The 20100-nt window shown below is 39.9% G+C and overlaps 1 protein-coding gene across 1 annotated transcript; it reads right to left on the bottom strand.

The window, feature by feature from the left end:
• Positions 1-7953: 7953 nt before the first annotated feature.
• qdprb.1 (quinoid dihydropteridine reductase b, tandem duplicate 1) lies at positions 7954-19747 on the bottom strand. Its single transcript, NM_001200483.1, is given in 7 exon segments — positions 7954-8115; positions 10700-10783; positions 12624-12732; positions 15829-15969; positions 16173-16269; positions 19213-19305; positions 19569-19747. Coding segments are annotated over 7 exon segments (717 nt in total). The 5' UTR covers positions 19662-19747; the 3' UTR covers positions 7954-8015.
• Positions 19748-20100: the final 353 nt, after the last annotated feature.

Here is a 20100-nt window from a genome sequence, read left to right as displayed (position 1 = left end):
TACGCTGTAATATCTCTATTCTAAAGCGGTGGAAACATGTTCTCAGGAGTGAGGAATCATGCTTCACTATCTGTCAGTCTGATGGATGAATCAAGGGTTTGGCAGGTGCCAGGAGAACACCACCTACTGCAATGCATTGTACCAACAGTAAAGTTTGGTGGAGGAGAGATAATGGCCTGGGGCTGTTTTCAGGTTTTGGGCTAGGCCTTTTAGTTCCAGTGAAGGGTAATGTTAATGATACAGCATACAAAGAACTTTGAGACAATTGCAAATCAGTGCCTGACCTCACAAATGACTTTTGAATGAATGGGCACAAATTCTCACAGACAAATTCCAAAATCTTGTAGAAAGCCATACCACAATGGGATGTCCAACAAGCTCATAGAGGTGTGGTGGTCAGGTGTCCACATACTTTTGGCCATATATTGTATCTTCATAGGTAGTGAGTCATGCCGAGGAAACTCCTCAGCACTGTCACATTGCATGGTGGCTCCAGATTGACTACAGTCTGGACCCCTGTGTTGTTTGGGCAGAATCTATGCTCATCCCATGTAGTAGAGCCTTTTCCGATGCAGCAATATTTGGAAGTCATAGTTTAGCTTTAAACCTGTTTCTGTAGTATAAGCATTGTGTTCTGAAGTCACAGACTTCATAGACTGTCCATGCAATAGACTGCATAGACTGTCCATGCAAGTGACTACAACGTCTTGATCTTTATGTAGTTCTATCATCTCATGTTGAATGTTTTCAGGAGCACTAGTATTGTGAAAAGGGAAACTATTAAAGAAATACAGACCAAAAGTTGTGATAAATGTCTAGTGGTACTTGGCAGAAACCGCTGTCTGCATGTAGTAGAGAAAATACTTTGGCAAGATGTCATCATTTATGGGCAGAACATGCTTTTCTCTCTTAATTGATGTGTCGACACACACAGCACACACCATGTGCTGTTACTAGTGTTTTGATTTAGGAATTAAAACACTAGTAACAGCATGTTTTTAATTATGTTATTATCCCCAGGGTGGTAGCTGTCATATGTTAGGGAAGATCTAAATAATGGCTGGGAGTTGGCCAAGACTAAATTACTGAGAAAGTCAGGGAAACATGCAACCAAAAAAAAAGAACAAAGTAATGTTCCCATATTACTTGAATGATGTGCAGATCAGCCGTAACATTAAAAGCACCTACCTAATACTGTGTAGGTACACCTTGTGCCGACAAAACAGCTCTGACCCGTCGAGGCATGGCCTCCACAAGATTTCTGAAGGTGTTCTGTGGCATCTGGCACCAAGACGTTAGCAGCAGATCCTTTAACTCCTGCAAGTTATGAGGTGGGGCCTCCATGGACTGGACTTGTGTGTCCAACACATCCCACAGATTTCAGATACAGGAATAAATAAATTCCAGATAAAAATTTTAAATATATAAATTTATCCCTATTGAGAAAGCCAGAGGTGACGGTGGCAAGGAAAAACTCTCTTCAGACGATATGAGGAAGAAACCTTGAGAGGAACCAGACTCAAAAGGGAACCCATCCTGATCCTGGTGACACTGGATAGTGCAGTTGTAAATAATTTCCCTTCTATAACTGTGTACTATATGGTCAAAATGTGCAATTGTGTAACCAGAAAATTATGGACAACTTACGAATAGAACATCAGAGTTATTACTATTAATTATTTTTATTACTAAAGTTTTATTCTGAAGTCTATTTTGTAGAAGTTATCAACTGTTCAATGATGTAGACTTGAGTGCAGAACTGCTTGTAGCAATTGAAGTCCTAAGCCATCACAGAAAAACTGTTTGTAGCTATTGGAGCCCTAAACCATCTTCATGGTTTCTTCATGGTTGCATTGATCTTTAGGCTGTCCATGTCAGGTCATGCTTAGCAGTAGTGAATGGCTTTCAGGTGATGAGAACGCCAACCAGATGTAGGAGAGAATGACAGAGCGAGAGAGAGAGAGCAAGAGACAGAGAGAGAGAGAAACACAGATTACTAGGTATGCTCATTGTAACATAAAGGTTAAAGACAATATACATTGCGTGCAGAGTGCAAGCAGGGACTCTGGCAAGACTAGTTCTAACAGTATAACCAAAAAAGGGAGAACCAGAAAGTAACACAGACATAAGGGCACCCTGGGACATAAAGTCCACCGTCAATAAACCTGAATGAACGAATGAGAGTGGAGGGTGGGAGGACAGCATCCAAACATCACAGTTCACCAAAAAACTCTATGCCCGTGAACCCTCCAAATCTGTTCCATTACCTAAAAAAAACTATTAACAAAAGGCTTGACTAAACAAATATGTTTTCAGCCTAGACTTAAACACTGAGACTGTGTCTGAGTCCCAAACACTAATTGGAAGCCTGTGGGGCTTTGTAAGAGAAAGCTCTGCCCCCTTCTGTAACCTTCACTATTTGAGGTACCAACAAAGAGCCTGCACCTTTTCATTGAAGTAGGCTTGGTGGATCATAAAAGACCAAACATACACTAGGGTACTGTACCGCAGGACCATTTAGTACTTTTTAGGTTAATAGTAGTATTTTATAATCAGTGTGAAATTTGATTGGGAGCTAATGCAGTGTGGATAAGATAGGGGTGATGTGGTCATTTCTTCTGGTTCTAGTAAGGACTCTCTCTGCCACATTCTGGAATAACTGGAGCTTGTTTATTCTCCTACTGTAACATCCAGACAGTAACGTATTACAATAATCCAACCTAGAGGTAACAAAAGCATTAACTAATTTTTCTGCATTGTGAAGTGGCATTATATTTCTCATCTTAGCAAAATTTCTCACATGAAAGAAGGCTCTCCTAGTAATATTATCTACACGAGCTTCAAATGAAAGACTGGCATCAATAATCACACCCAGGTCTTTTACTGCTGTACATGATGAAACAGAAAGGCCATCCAGAGATACTATGTAATCAGAAAGCTTATTTCTAACTGCACGTGGTCCTAGTAGAAGTACTTCTGTCTTGTCAGAATTAAGTAGAAGGAAGTTAATAAGCATCCACTGTCTAATGCCTACACTTTCCTCAACTTTATTATGCTGGTGTCTTTCATTTGGCTTCGCTGAAACATACAACAGTGTGCCATCAACATAACAGTGGAAGCTAATACTATGCTTATGAATAATTTGACCCAGAGGTAGCATATACAAAGAAAAAAGTAGTGCGCCTAAAACAGAACCTTGTGGAACACCAAACTTTACCTCAGTATTCATAGAGAAGTCACCATTTACATCTAAGAACTGATAGCAGGGCCGTTCCCTTAACGCCAACAACGTTTTCTAGTCTATCAAGGGGAATAGTATGATCAGTTGTATCAAAAGCTGCACTAAGGTCAAGCAAGACAAGAAAAGAGACACAACCCTGATCAGAGGCCAGTAGTAGGTCATTTACCACTTTAACCAGCGCTGTCTCTGTGCTATGATGAGGTCTGAACTGCTAGTTTAAAGGATACATAGCCAGTTCTAAGGAAAGGATTGATTATTTTAGAAGAGGTTTGATTGCTTCTGGAAGCATCTGTTTGAAGAAACTTTTAGGTAAGGGATCAAGTACACAAGAAGATAATTTTGATGAGGAAATTAGTGAAATTAGTTTGGTCTCTTGTACGTGAATATTGATGGTGTGCATGCTTCTGAGACTTATTCCTAGTTAATTTTGCTACAGTATTAAATAAGTATCTAGGATTCATTTTGTTATCTTCTATGAAGGTGGAGAGATACAGTATGTTGATCTCGCAGCAGTAAGAGATTTTATATAGTTCAGGAGGCTCTCCTACAGCATGTTTGACATACTACCAATTTAGTTTTATGCAATTTATGATCAAATGTTTGAGTGGTCTGTTGTAAGGTGTGTGTGTGTGATCTTTATACAAAGGTAGTAGGTTTTTTTTCCTTTAATTATTTTTCTTTTAAGTGGAGCTACATTATGTAGAGTGTAGCAGAAAGTTGACTCTCTAAGCATTCAGTCGCTTGATCAAGTTCTGTGGGGTCAGAGGGTGATCCAATGAAAGTTGATCATTCTGGGAGGTTATTGATAAAACTATGTGCAATAGCTTATGTGAATATACATTTGATGCAGTAGTGTGGCACGGTGCATATATTACAACTAAATCACATTTTAAATCAGATGAGGTAAAGATCTGAGACAGCTTCGTTAGTTATCCTTAGTTAGTATTAGATCAAGAATGTGGCCACCATTATGAATGTGTCCTATCAGGTTCTGATTAACTCCTACTGAATCTAGAATAGATACGACCACTGTTCTCCGAGGGTCTTCCAAGTTATCAAAATGAATATTAAAGTCTCCAACAATTAATGCTATGTTTAAAGGAACAAGCAGGTTTGAGATGAAATCTACAAATTCACAAAGAAATTCAGAATATGACCCTGGGGGTCTGTAGATAATAATTAGTGCAATTGACTGGGTAGACTTTTTTGAGTACATGAGTACAGCTAAAAGGTCTCATTTACCAACATACATCACTGCAAAAGACCATTTGAAACAATTCTGTGCACTTGTAATTTTGCCAATTCAAGTCGTTTTCCACAAAAAAAGCACAAAAAAACTCTGCAAGTTGCATCACAAATCTGGAAAAAAAAATCCACAGCAGAATCAAGCATTTTTGGCCACAACAATCACAAAAAAATTCACAAAATCCTGTATGGACTGAACAATAAGCGATTTAGATGTAAGAGATCTATTATTTAACATTTCTAGCTTCAGCTCAATGGTGCTGGCTGGTAACTAAAACAAACTTTCTCAGTAGTAGGGAACACACACACAGTCTCAATATGGTGGAACCTATGTGACAACCCAGTGCAGCTAGAAGACGGTCTGTTTAGCCTGCTTGTCTGCACCATGACCTTAGCTCTGGATTGTTACCGATTAACTAGCCTTCGCTCCCCACACGCATCAATGAGTCTTGGGTGCCCATGACCCTGTCACCGGTTGGACCACTTTTGGTAGGTACTAACCACTGCATACCATGAACACCCCACAAGACCTGCCATTTTGGCTCAATCATCTAGCCATCAGAATTTGGCCCTTGTCAAAGTCGCTCAGATCCTTACACTTGCCCATTTTTCCTGCTTCCAACACATCAACTTCAAGAACTGACTGTTCACTTGCTGCCTAATATATCCCACCCCTGGACAGTTGCTATTGTAATGATATGATCAATCTTATTCACTTCACCTGCCAGTGATTTTAATGTTATGGCTCATAGGTGTATCCATCCATCCATTTTCTGTACCGCTTATCCTACACAGGGTCACAGGGGAGCCTGGAGCCTATCCCAGGGAACTCAAGGGCACAAGGCGGCGGACATCCTGGATGGGGTACCAACCCATCGCAGGGAACATTCACACACAACACACTACGGACAATTTTTGAGTCAAATGTTTTTGGACCGGGGAGGAAACCGGCATACCCGGAGGAAACCGCCAAAACACGGGGAGAACATGCAAACTGTGCACACGAGGCAGAGATGGGATTCGTTCCCCCAACCCTAGAGGTGCAAAGCAAACATGCCAACCATCAAGCCACCATGCCCTCGAATGTATATTACTCAGTTTCAGTGAAACTGCCATAAAGGTAATTTAATTCAACTTTATTAATATGGCAAAATTGGTTGATGGGAGATTTGTGCCATCATCACTTCTATTACTGTTTGACATCCACCTAAAATGCATGAGCGTGTCACACTTATCAATATAATTGTACAGATCATGGGTTGATTTTTATTGTGCATATTTCCACATCTGCCCAAAACTGATTCCTGGCTATGCCACTCTGCAGCACTTCAAGTTTGTGCTAATGATCGTGGCTTTTCTTTGTCTGGTGAGCTTCTCATGTGACTGCTTGACAACTCCCAGCTCCGACACACACTTCTAGTCTCGCACAGATTTCTGGCAAACATTCGAATAAAATAGAGAATGTGCACCTATTCGTATCTGTATTTGTTTGGAATATATTATCTGTTCAATCCAAATAATGCATTTGTTTTTGGTTCTTGGTGGTAATATATATTTCAAGCTCAAATGATCCCCTAACATACCAGAAGACGATCAGGATCTAATTGCATTGTTCAACAAGATACATGTCACCATATCACTGTCCCTGGGATTATACTATAGAACATGCTTGACTTTTTTGTTTCTGTTTTTCCCCTTATAGTGTTTGCCATTTGTCTGAATGGTCTACACTGAATCTACCTTGTCTCAGCAATTCTGTTTACGTAATATCCTGAATCAGTTTTTACTCTAATTGTGGAAAAGATTACTAGTTGACTATGTTTTTGTTTTTTTTTTTTTTTACTGCTCGACTAGTAAAAATGAATAGTCATACAACCTCTACTATTGTGTAATCAAAATCTTTTGTCAAGTTTGATAGCAACCTAGATAATAGATGCTTGGGTACTTAAAACCAGTATAAAAATTTTAGCACACTAGTTAATAGCATCCAGCTATCATACTGTGTAAATAAAACTAGTAGTCAAGTTTTCTAGAAAGCCAGCTGACCTTTGGTTAACTACACTACAGGATATTGTGTACTTAAAACCAGTAATCATGTGTGCTAACAACTCAGCTAAATGCTAATTTGTAGAATTACAACATATAGCTATGTCTGCTCATGTTTGTTGCAAGCTTGCAAACTTTGGAGTAACTTCTGTATTATGTAATTACAACCAATACTAACGATGGTTAGCAAGCTAGCTCCCTTTAGGATAACTATTACACTGCAATTAGAATCTGAAGAAAACTTTAGTAGCAAGCGACCATTAGGCTATTATGAAAGTCCCATATTTACCCGATATTGACTCTGCTATTATATTGTACCATTAATTATACTGTATCTTGGTTCACTTGGAACTGAGAATATGTGTATTGTGGGAACCAGCAATTCAATGGTTCACCAGAAGGAATGCTATTCCAAATTAAACTCACCCAGAAACAATATCAAGCGAAAACACATGCCTGCTACTTGTTCAGGTAAAGGAGAATGTGGAAACAATTGGAGAAACCATTCACATACTTCTTATTTTAATGAGCTCCAATCAATTATTGGGTGTATATATATATATATATATATATATATATATATATATATATATATATATGGGGTGGCTGTGGATCAGGTGGTACAGCAGGTTGTCCACTAATTGTAGGGTTGGCGGTTCGATTCTCTGCCCACGTGACTCCACATACCGAAGTGTCCTTGGGCAAGCGACTGAACCCCAAGTTGCTCCTGATAGCAAGTTAGCACCTTGCATGGCAGCTCTGCTACCATTGTTGTGTGTGTGAATAGGTGAATCAGACACAATGTAAAGCGCTTTGGATAAAAGAGCTATATAAGTGCAGACCATTTACCATATATATATATATATATATATATATATATATATATATATATATATATATATATATATATATATATATAAACACATAACACTGTGCAGATGGAAACCAAGCGAGTGTGACTCAATGCTGCCCTCCAGTGTTCAAAAGCAGAAACTTCACATCACTCGACTACAACATTTTAGCTTAAAAGAGTGAGAACTGGGGATATAGGTTAGATACACTGATATTACAATTTCAAGATCAATCAAAATAATTCCCCAAAGTTTTATTATTATTTGTTTAGTGCATTATCACAAGACTGAATTACAAAACAGCACCTTAGACAGAAATTTTGTACTCTAGGTCTCAACAAAAATGAGACCTACAAATGTATTGTAGTATACGGTACGACCTATTAGTGGCACATTTCCTTACGTAACAAAAAATATACTCACTTTTGAAAATTGGAGAATTTTTAAGACCTGCAAATTGTATTTTTTCTATTTTCTTCCATGGGTGCAAGTATAATGGATTAAACAATTATTGCTGGATTGATCTGAAGACGGTTTCAAAGAAATCTACATAATCACTTGTTCTTTTTACTTTTATTTTACCAGCATGGTCAACATTACACAGACAGCACTTTACACACACACACACAGGGTTAAACAGGTGTTGCCTCCGTTTTGCCGTTTGTGGTAACGAGCTGCACCAGAGTGCCCGATGTTGGTCTTTCCTCTTCCATTGCCCACTTGTGCAACAACCTAAAAGACAAAAGTTATTCAATTTAGCTTCAGGATCCAAGGCAGTTGAACAACATCTAAAATTAGTCTAAAACTACTGTTCCAGACTGCTTTTTTTTATTTAACTTTGCTTACACTGAAGTTTGTGATCATCATGACAGAGCTCTTCAAACTGAACACAAATATCATTTCAGATTGTTTTTATTCCAGAGGAATTTGGAGAGACATGAATTTAATATGTTTAATCACATGGTAGCGCTAACACATTGCACTAGATCCACTAGATCAACGGTGATGGATTCCAGTTGCCCTAGTACCCATTCCTATCATTGTAATGTCCAGGTGAAACCTTTCGTTGCGCTGGTCACCGACTGCACCGAGATTTGCACGGAAGATGTCGAAATGTGAAAGTACGAAACGAATCTTCAGAGACTTGTTGCACCCCATGGTTTTGTATGCTTGAAGGCTTTTGTCGACCAGCTGGCTGTCGTTCTCTCTGGCCACACTAGGGGTTCTTCAAACTGCCTGTAACTGATGGCAAACATTATTTCTGGCATCGGTTATTTTGGTAAACATCTGTATTGAAAAGTATTGAAAGCCTTCGCATTCCTTGTTCATTGCTTTCAGAGAGCATGGCCAATTTTGCGCTCTTGGACTCAGAGTGTCATCATTGGGTTTTGAACTTCTGAGGGTAAGTCAAACACTTTTCTGTTGCTTCTCAGGAGCCTCGTTAATGTAATACGTCTCTTTAATACGACTGTCCCATTCACAATTAAAACAACAGTACCTGATGTATCAGAGCTACACTCCTAGCAGCAGTGGCACTGTTTTCAGATCATCACAGATGTTCCAGTTGTAGTTGCTGTACTGTAGGTGTTTCAATAAGACTTTTATATTTACATACGTTTCCATCAGGTGTAAGCCACAGCCAATTGGTACTGAAGGATGGAGCAAACCACATCCTTGCAGCCTTGAACCCAGTAACTCTCAGAGTAACGCTTTTGCTTTTGACAAACCCAAGTCCTTGACCAAGTCATTAACCAAGTCATAGACTGTGTCACCAGACAGTACGTGTCTTGTTTTTATGAAGGGAAGCCAGAGATAGACAGAAGTACCAGTCTGTTACTATATCATTGGGATAGCAAATAACATCGACTTCCAAATACTTCTTAGACAAGCTCTAAGACTGACAATGCATGTTGTGCAACAGATGTGAAGAGCCTAGGTTTTGTCTTGATCACCAATTTTACAACCAAAGTACAGCTTATAAGCTTTCTAAATAAGTGCAATCATGCTCCGTCTTTGAGGTTTAAGTGTATGCGCACCACAAACGTAACAGAACCTATTGTGGCTACAAACAAACCTCCATTTTAACTACTTTATTGTAAGTGGACACTAAACGATGCAGATCAATGTGGATACAAACCGATAACAGCGTAATCATTCCCAAGAGGTGTATGTGAAAGCTTTTATACCCTGCCTAACACCTGTTCGAATCCACCCTGCCCCGGGATGTCCAAGCAGAAGCATTTCCACTGCGCCCAGGCGTGTCTTTTCACTACTTGCACCGTAGGCAACGTTGAAATTAGGGATCGAAAACACTAAAATAGGCAATTTCAGAAAAATGGTATGAGACAAGAAAACTTCATGGAAATTTCCAAACTCAGCAGCACAAATATACAAGATCCAAAACTATTCCAGAAGCAAAATCTTTACTGCCCATTGAGTACTAGTATATTATTAATATTGTTAGCCCTGATCCAGAGCAGGACCTGTTCATAAAACCTTCAAATGTTGTTCATTTTAATCAACAGGAGACAGAAAACTGAAGCACAAAGAAAGGACAACGCTGATTATTTAACACTAGAGATGATTAGTAACAGTAATCTCTCAACTAAATTGCTGGTATAGGAATGTATGCAGGTACTGACGGTCCAAAAGATACACTATGACTAAAAGGATGTGGATGCTTGACTATCATCCCGATATGTCGGCCTTCCACAAACTTTTACCACATGAATGCCACAGAATGTCTTGAATCCTGAAGAATTAAGATTTCCCTTCACTGGAACTAAGTGACCCAAACCTGTTCCAGCATAACAACAACGCCCTTGTGCACAAAGCAAGATCTATAACACCACAGGTTGACTTGGAAGCTGATACTTGGGGCGTGAAAGACTTGAGTGGCCTGCACAGATCCCTGACCTCAATCCCAATTAACACCTCTGACATGAATTGGAACGCCGCCTGCGCCCCAAGCCTCCTTGCCTGATATCAGTGCCTGACTTCAGCATTCCGCAATGTTTTTGCGGCTGAATGAGCTCAAGTCCCCAAGAAACTAATGAAAATCTAATGGAAAGCCTTCCCAGAAGACTGGAGGCTGTTATAGCAGCAAAGCGGGGACCAACTCCATATTAATCCCATGCCTTTGGATACACATGGGTGTTGTGGTCAGGCGTCCAAATACATTTGGCTGTATAATTAGTGGTGGGAAAAAAAAACAACTAATAATAATAATAATAATAATAATATAATAATAATAAGTGAAACATAATACAGGTTTAAAAATATAGTATTGTTCAGGATATAAACAGGGCATACTCACTCGGCTACATACTCCAGTGGTGTCCAGGTAGTGACATCAGCATCTGGCATGAATCGCCTATTCATGGGTGTATCCAAGGTAACTCTGAAAGAAGGAAAGCAGGATAAGCTTGTATCGGCCGCTTAGAGGGAAATTATGCCATAAACCAAACATGTAATACGTTGTTTGTCCTCACAGTGAACATATGGTCATGTGTGGTATAACACTGAATAACCCAGTCACAGTACAGGAGGTGCACTACAGGTGGGAGGGGAAAAACCAAAACATTTTGGTTCAACAGTAATGTAGATACAGCAATTCTCATTGCCATTCAGGTCCTAGTGTTAGCCATTACCCTAAATCTGCCTGTGTTGTGCTGAAAAGCCTCATCACATACATCCTACTCACTCAGATTCCCATTTGTTACATTAATAAGTAAACGTAGACCGTCATATTTGTCTGCACCATCTGCATTTTAACAGAAAAAAAAAGGAGATTTACAGATGATGATCATGTAGTGGATTTTTAGAGGATGGGAGGGAGGACTGGTTTGAAAAGAGTAACACAGTCAGTAGTATGAGTCATGCTTGGTATCGTTTTTATTAGAGATGCACCGATGTATCGGCCAATGAAGGAAATTTTCACGCCATTGGCCGATCGTTTAGAAACATCTGATGATCAGGGCGGATTATATCCTGTCAATCATAAGAGGGCGGGAAAACATGGATTTCGTGCTGTATGTAAAGATGACGTCTCTTGTGTGGATTGAGGACAAAACTGCAGTTTGTAATCTCTGTAATCTCTGTACTGATCAAATTTTACACCGGAAGTGAGCGGCAGTGAAGTGGGAGTTTCGGCGCCGAGTCAAATTTTTTATTTTTTTTTTGCTCTGACTTAATTAAAGGGCCAGTACACTGTTTAAAGAGTTGTCAAAAAGTGTAAGTGTATATATATATATATATATATATATATATATATATATATATATATATATATATATATATACACACACACACACACACACTGCACAGAAAAATATATTTATAGAGTAGTATATTTCATATTCAGTTAATGTTAATATATAAAAAGTTGATATTATATATGACCAGTTTGATGTTCAGTGATGAAGTAGAAATGCTTGTGTTTGTGGAGAGTGAATGTGAGACTAACAGGAGGGTTTTTTTTAGATTTCAGTCAATGTTAATATAAATTAATAACATTCAATAAGTTCAGAAATCTTACTTTAATCTTCAGAATTTAGTTTATGTGTTAATTTTAACTACAGTTCATTATTTGGAATCATTTGGAGTCAGATATTTACTTAATACAATGAACACATGAATTTCATCTTTGTCTGAGCTTGTCTCGGTTATTAATTATAGGTTGGCAGAGGGAGAAACTCACTTCACTACGTTCCTTAGCCTCTTTTCTGCTGCATGGATCGATATTTACAACACCTCTAGCACTGACTCAAAAACGACCTGATTGCATTAAGGGTCACATAGGTGAAAGTTGTGTATGCTAGACATCAGTGAAGGCAAATATGGTCCCTTAAAATGCCCTAGTTTCTGAGGACCTTAAGCCGTAAACCAAAAATTTGAGCTGAACATGCAGGTCTTCCAATCAATTAAATATGGATTAATACCACCATTACATTAACATATAGAATTTTGCAAAATGTCCAATGACTACGTCATTCCAGATCAGTCTCTTGAATACTAAATACTGTGTTGGCGATATGAATGACTCAGACGCTAAAACAGTTTTTTTTGTCTTTATCAATAGACCAACCAACAAAATTGAAACTCATTCCAGCTATTCAAAGTGTTAAAAGATTTTTTTTTGTTGCTACATTTGTTTTTTTTTTTGATGAGCTTTTCACATAATTCACATCAAAGTGGTGAATAGAGACCCACTAATTAAAGTTTAAACAGTATTTACTCACGGCAGGATGGCTACGGCGGCAGCTCCAGCAGGAAGACCACTCTTGTCGCCACCCAGACTCTGACACAGCTGATGTACCGCAGCCTTAGCCATGCCGTAGCCAATCATTCCTATAGAGAGAGCGCAAGGATGAAAAGAAGCCAGAGCAAAAGAGCAAACCAATATGTTACTTTATAGCCTCTCTTTGATATGTCGTTTAATAAGCATTTATCAATGGAAGATTCAAGATGGTCTTTATAATGAATCTTTATTGGTCACTTTCACAGTGAAATTCTTTTCTTTGCATACCCCAGTATGTTAGGAAGTGGGGGTCAGACATGATACAACATCCCTGGAGCAAAGAGGGTTAAGGGCCTTGCTCAAGGGCCCAACAGTGGCAGCCTGGCCGCACTGGGGCTTGAACCCCCGACCTTCCAATCAGTAACCCAGAGCCTTAACCGCCAAGCCGCCACTGCCCCCATTGACACACAGTCCCCTCTGATAGTACTGGAACAGCAAGGCCAATTCTGTTGTTCTTGATATACACTGAAAACATTTGGATTAAAGATGAAAAGATGAATATGAGATATGAAATCAGAACTTCAGCTTTAATTTGCTGATATTTATTTCTCGATGTGTTAAACATCTTAGAACATGGCACCTTAGTGGCAGACCACCAAGTAAATAATACATAAAGGGGACCTATTTTAAGCCTTTTTACAAGATGTGTGCAGCTCACTCATAGGAGGATCTATACTAATAGGGCAGAGTACCTGGGCGGGGCTTGTTCCAACATGACATCACGTTAGGCCGAAAATGAAAACGGCTCACTTTGAGACACTGTTTATGATTTATTGGGAATATTATATATATAGGAGTGGGTGGATTTTTACCATTGTAGAGTTACACTACATATACACACTCTACACAGATTTATGTTCAAACACATTTAAAAGTGAATTTTGCATAATAGGTCCCCTTTAATATTTTCTTGCATATCCATTCCTTACGAGAACTGATATATATTTTATCTTATCATAAGTTCTAAGTTGTTTCACACATCTAGATGTAAATATCAGGAAATGAACATTTAAATTCTGATCTACTGTCACATATTCATCTTTTGATCTTAAATGTCTTCAGTGTATATTAAAAAAAAACTAAAGAATTGTCCTTGCCATTCCAATACTCTCAGACTGGACTGTACCTAACTGTGATTTAATCAGAACTAAAAGCAAAAGGTCCTATTTTCGGTCTCAACAAAACTGTATTGGGCATGTCAGATTGCCAAGGAGACAACGGTTTCCTGTTTCACAAAAGTACACAAAAACACGCAAAGAATTACAGAACTGAGCTTCCACAGTGCTTTTGTTTTTACATGAGTCATTTTTACATTGTGACACAGTACTTGGTACCGAAAGCAGAAAAATAAGGTGTCCTCCCCTTCTGCTAGTTTAAAAAACTTCACTGATCGACAGGGCAGGGCATCGCCACAACACGCAGGAGCAGCCGCATAACGTTTCTGTTCTTTCATTTATCGGACTACTATCATGCAGTGTGAGCAGATTATTAACCATTTAGGACCGTGTGTTTTGCTCATCAAGATCAGAATAACCTTTGTTGTATTTTTTTTCTCTTTATAGTGTCATAGAATGCAGAGGCTAGCAATGGGGCAGCTAAAAACGTTGCTTATTGAATGCTAACTACATCAGATCCCTTTTCATATGCTAATGTGCTTCAAGCCATGTAGCCACAGGACTGGTTTACATCTATGGATCTCAGCTACATTTATTTATACAGGTGACCTTGTCTCCTCTGATGGCCACTGGCATCAGAATACTACTACAGTTGGATGAATGGCTCCTGTGTGCCTGCACGTAAGAGCTAGACCACACAACCCTCCTCTCTCACATTGGGTTGTTCAGACTCACAGTGTGCTGCAAATATCACCAGTATCAGTGTGTGTTGAGGATAATTGGACAGATGATGGCAGCCATGTCAGTGATCCCAGTAGAACTGTGAGTACATGAGCTTGTTAGTGAGTCCCAAATGTCAACGATTGTAAAAGGTTTGTCTTAGTAAAAGAAGCCCAAGCATTAGCTTGCTGGTGTTGCAGGGCATTCCTAACAGAAGGAGTCCGGCTGGGAAATTCAATTTTTATTTGTCACACACACACAAATCACCCACAGTACGACGTGTAGTGAAATGCTTTTTACAACTGTCCGTGATATTAAATAGAATTTACGTTGACCGTATATCAAGTATTAGAAGTCAAGCATCTCTCTCTCAATCTGCCTTGAGTGGAATCTGCTCAGGTAGCCTAACCATGACTGGCCTCAGTTAGAGCAATTCTTCTGCTGGGCTGTACAATGGTGTGACTGGCACACAGTCAAGAATTGTGCATATGTCTAGGGGAAATGGTATTACACTGGAGTTGGGAACCCCAATCTGGTAGCGATGTGTCAAGTGGACCTGTTTGCCAGTCCCAGGTCAACACATCACTGGTGTTCACCAGTGTTATCCCTTGTCGAAGCAAAGCCCACAGGACAAAATAACAAAAGAATTCCCTCTGGAAATTTGTCCGGTCACAACGACGGTTGGGATAAATTCGCACCTTTAATATCTGTATACCATGTTGATATTTCTGTAAAGCTGCTTTGAGACAATGTCTATTGTAAAAAGTGCTATACAAATAAAATTGAATTGAATTGACATCAAACTCTTCATTATGACTTCCAAATCCACAAAACTGCAAAAGAGCCAATCCTGGAAAACTGCTGCAAGGTAAGTAAGTACACTTACATCTGGATGCAATGGCTCCACTGATAGACAGCTCTCAAAGACATAAGTTGGTCATCTGGATACTTCCAAAACAACATTTCTCAGGCCTTGTGGTTGATGTAAAACAATAACGTGGTGAGGTAGGTCCTCACTACCATGTGTAACCTTCTCAAGGGGTTATAAAAATTATCACACAGATAGCCGCACAGCTTTTCAGAAAGCAGATATGATACTGAGGTTTGCTTGTTTGCGTTACAGTAAACCAGATCAGCATTTTATATGACTTAGTTGCATTCTGTACAAAAAAGCAACGCTGCCTAAAATAACCAACAACAGCAGCATTTTATTTTTATTCTCAATTTTTCAGTCCAGTATTATGGGTTCTGTTTTGGTAAAAAAAAAAAAAAACATCCATAGTGATCACCTCTTCATCACTAGGTTTGTACCTGGGGTCGGCCCAAGTGCAGCTTTGGCTCCTGTCAGTGTGAGAAGTCCCCCCTCTTTCAAGTGTTTGGTTGCTAGGTGACTGGAAATGGTGGATGTCCACACACTCTGCTTCCAAGTCAAGTCAGAGTTCTTATACAAGGCTTAAAAGAGAGAGAGAGAGAGAGAGAGAGAGAGAGAGAGAGAGAGAGAGAGAGAGAGAGAGAGGGATATAAAGAGTCAACGCAGCTACTTTACAATGCTTAACAGTACAGCAGTTGAACAATGTTGCATTTGAATGTGGTCACTCCTAGATTTACATAAATAAATAAATAAATAAATAAATAAGTGTCTGTTCTGTTCTCACTTTTGGCCTTCGCACTTCCTCCTGCCCAGCCTCCAGCCACGCACAAAATGGCATCAACCTTTTTATCTCCCAGCAGCTCACCTACGTCTGTTGTAACCTGTAGGAAGGATCCAATTTGAGTGCAGAATACTTGTAGCTATGTGTATAGCTTCTTCTATAAGCTCCAGATAACCATAAGGCCCAGTGAGAATCTGGATACCTCCTGAATAACATCCAGTGAATATTTTTATTCCATCTTTCCCAAGTGCTCGGAGGTGACCGCTACACTCACAGCACTGGGAAATGCAACGCTAACCCTGCAGACTCTGTGCACGACGCCCATCTCTAGACCATGCTGATAACGTTGATCACATCGAGTGACGACTCAGTGGGCCAGTCTCTGCTTCAACCCATGAGAATCTTGTGTGCAGATGAACATATGAGACTCTGTGACAGATCAACATTTGGTCTGAGGATCAGTCTAAAAAAATACCGTATGGTGAAAACCGGCACAGCAAAGAATATCCTGCAGGCTCAAGTCTGCAAGGTCAATAGACTGATTTACAAGGTTGGGTGATATGATCTCGGGCAGTGTTACATCAGGAGACGTATTGTGCTTGTGTTCTCTCTCTCTCTCTCCCCTTGTTTCGCTCTCACAGATCACGCCGCCTTAATTGGACGTTCTGACGTTGTGCACGGGGATCGGAGAAGAGAAGACAGCATGTCTTTTAAAAGAAAGAAGGACGTTATGTCGGGAGAGGAATGCAGATGTGTGGTGTGTCTGTGATTGAGTAACGTATGTTTTCTTGGTGCTTGAGTGAACTTGCTGATTGTTTATACTGTGTACGAGTGAAAGAAACGAGTAATTGAAGTGTTCCTATCGTGGTGTTTAGGTAGGCTATCGTGTTGTCCCATTCCCCTGACTTGCCTTATATGTTGCGGCTGACTGTACGCCTTATTTGTATATATTGCCACCTATTGTAAATATGTCTTTTCTTGGGACCAGGAAAGCTGTAGGGCTTGGGTGCCGTTCATTTTGAGTCGGTCTTTTGTTCTTTGTTTTTGAATCAGCTAGGGAGTTAGGTTAAGACTCGGGATTTTATTTTGAAGAACCTTTTTCTGTTGTTAGGTCATTTAAATTGATACGGGACAAGATAGCGCATGTTTTGTTTATTATTTCGGCCTTGCCCGGCCCTGAAGAGATTTGATTCTGTTGATTCTATTTTGCGATTATTTACTTCTTGCCACCATTAAATTGGCAAAGAGATCAAAGAGTTGAACGAAACGTGTGTCGACCTCATTATTATGAATATTAGTTATGTTATTACTTTTTATGTTACACCTCGACCCTAGACCAGAGTCGTAACAGGCAGATATCTCAGATTCAACCCCAAAGTCGTCTTGCCATCAAAGCATACAAGGCAAGCATCCTGCTCAGAAAAAGGGGTCTAAAGGGACTCCAGCACAAGGGGGCAGACTCTTGCAGGTCTCCTCATCCCTTTTAAAAAGGAAGTAATAAGTGAGAGATGCCATCCGTGGGGCTGTGACATGCTACAGTGGCTGCGAAATACATCTTTAGCATAGATGCTGTCTAGCATTCCCTGTTGAAAAGTTAGCATCTTGGAAATCATGGAATGCACTAGAACTAGCTTAGTTCACACTACACGATTTTAAGCCTGAGCAATCGGCGCTCGCCAATCAGCAGTCAATCGTTTTGTATGAACTACTCAACGATGCACCAAACAGGCTCGCCGACACATCCACGACGCCAGACAGATATTTGGCGTGCTGAATATCTGGAGCTGTCAGGCGACTGCACATCCTGTGGTGTGAAAAGTGTCGCCACTGGCAGTGATTGTGGAGACGAGCTACAGGCAATGAGAGAGCGAGGCATGGGGTGAGGTCACCGTGAGGAAGGGAAACCCACAAAGCCTATGGCAGAAGCATAAAGGGAAGAAGCTGTACAACTTTCTTTGTCTTTTCCTTTAATCGCCAACAAATCTCATTTCAAGTGATGTAAGCCCTACACGGACCGCCGGTTTGGACTAGCAACCAACTTCCTGTTTACACTGGTATGCGCAGTGTGTAGTGTGGACGGAGATCATTTCTGAAACAGCGGAAATGCCATTGTAGACGAGGATCGTTGTCATTTTAAAACAAAAACGCACTAGTGTAAACGGGGCCTGAGTCGTTGTCAGATCGTGTCGTGTGTGACCCCCGGTCACAGAGCAATCATGTAGTGTGAACACCACAACGACTTCAAGACTCCCGATTACAAGAGAGCAAGTCGTGTAGCGTGAACAGCACAGCGATCTGCCCACGGTGAAAGTCGTGTAGCGTGAACTAGGCTTTAGGAGACTTTTTAGCGAAAGGCTTTTTCTCCCACACCATTTTCCAGCAATGTTCAACTACAAGTGTAGATGGGGGGAAAAAAAAGCTGGATCTGGACCTCCAACTGTGGTCACAAGCTGCTAAGAAAATAACTCGGCATTGTGTATATTTTGGTCCACCTTGTGCGAGGAAAGAAGACAAGAGAGGCAAACATTCCAGACTTTGCTGGAACCTCTCGGGCCTCGGCACGCATGCACATAGAGGTATCCTGGTGACTCTCACTGTTCCTAGTGGTTAGGAGGGATAAAACCAAACTAAGTTTTTTTTTTTTTTTTAAATAAAAAGTCTGTTCTAATTGCAGGTTTTTGTGACGTAAAATGCAACCAAGATAAATCATGTCAGATCTTTTTCATATTTAATGTGATTATAGCAACCAACAAAATACAAGTAAAAAACATTTAGAAGCGTTCTAGGGGGAGAAAAAGAAAAAAAGAAAAGCTTACAACATAGTACCTACTACAACAGGCCCATTTTATAACAGGGCATGAGACTGGTTTTAGAATTAACCAATCACATTCAAACTCATGCTCAGAAGTAATTATCGTACACCTCTTGTCATCTGAACCCCAAAATAAAGATCAGATGTTTCTGTAGGATTTTCTTGACATCATGTTGGTTTCACGATGCATAGACAATGGACATGCAGCTTTTCTACTACTTTTCTCCTTACTTTGTTAGCTTGCTCGTTAAAGGAGTCTGTCATCTGAACAGTTATGTTGGAATCAGCCTCTTCATTTGCATTGAGGTCAATGCAGGCAACCCACTGGTGAAAAAAAGAGAAGATCTCAATGAATCATGGGTGGGAAGAGATCAGATAGCCAGTGAGTGTTGATATAATGAGGGTGAATCTCAACTGACAGTTGAATGCATTACATTGAACATGCTATCATGTAACAGATTAAGACTACCATGAGGTTTAATAAACAGTCGTGTTAACCTTCTGTAGTTCCTGTGATTAAAGTTTAACAGCTCACTTCCTGTTTACAGTCCAGGAGCACGCGTGTTACAGAGGTCTGATCTACTCACCCAGTTTTTAGATCTGAAATACTCAACACATTTCGAGCCCAGAGCTCCTTTCCCTCCATAAATAATAACTCTACGAGCCTCAACAGCTGCCATTACGTATTAACCTAACTTTCCAGGTGTATATTCCAAATAATAAGCGCAAAAGATACAAATGCGCTTGCAGTGTTGATCTGCAATTAAAAATCTCTATCGCCCCCTAGTGCATGGAGTGCATGGAGTGCATGACATATCTACATAGGCATGAGAAAAAGTGTCGTGTATTTGAGGAGCTCTCCGCACACATTTATCTTATTTCCACTTCTAGAAGTATTTACGAAAAACGTATTACCAAATCGCATATTATAATAAATAATATCACAACTAAAAAATAAATAAATAAATAAACATTATAAAATAACCCCGTTCTTTTTCCTACCTGCATTCCACAAGTTCCGCCTCCTTCTCGAGGATTGGCAACGAATTCGTACTCGTCCAGGTCTTAGCCAATCACAGTCGAGGAAACTAGACAAGGAGACAGCATTTGCGCGAATAC

This window comes from Ictalurus punctatus, chromosome 29, assembly GCF_001660625.3.
Source record: "Ictalurus punctatus breed USDA103 chromosome 29, Coco_2.0, whole genome shotgun sequence".
Lineage (NCBI taxonomy): Eukaryota > Metazoa > Chordata > Actinopteri > Siluriformes > Ictaluridae > Ictalurus > Ictalurus punctatus.
This window is presented reverse-complemented; position numbering and strand designations above follow the sequence as displayed.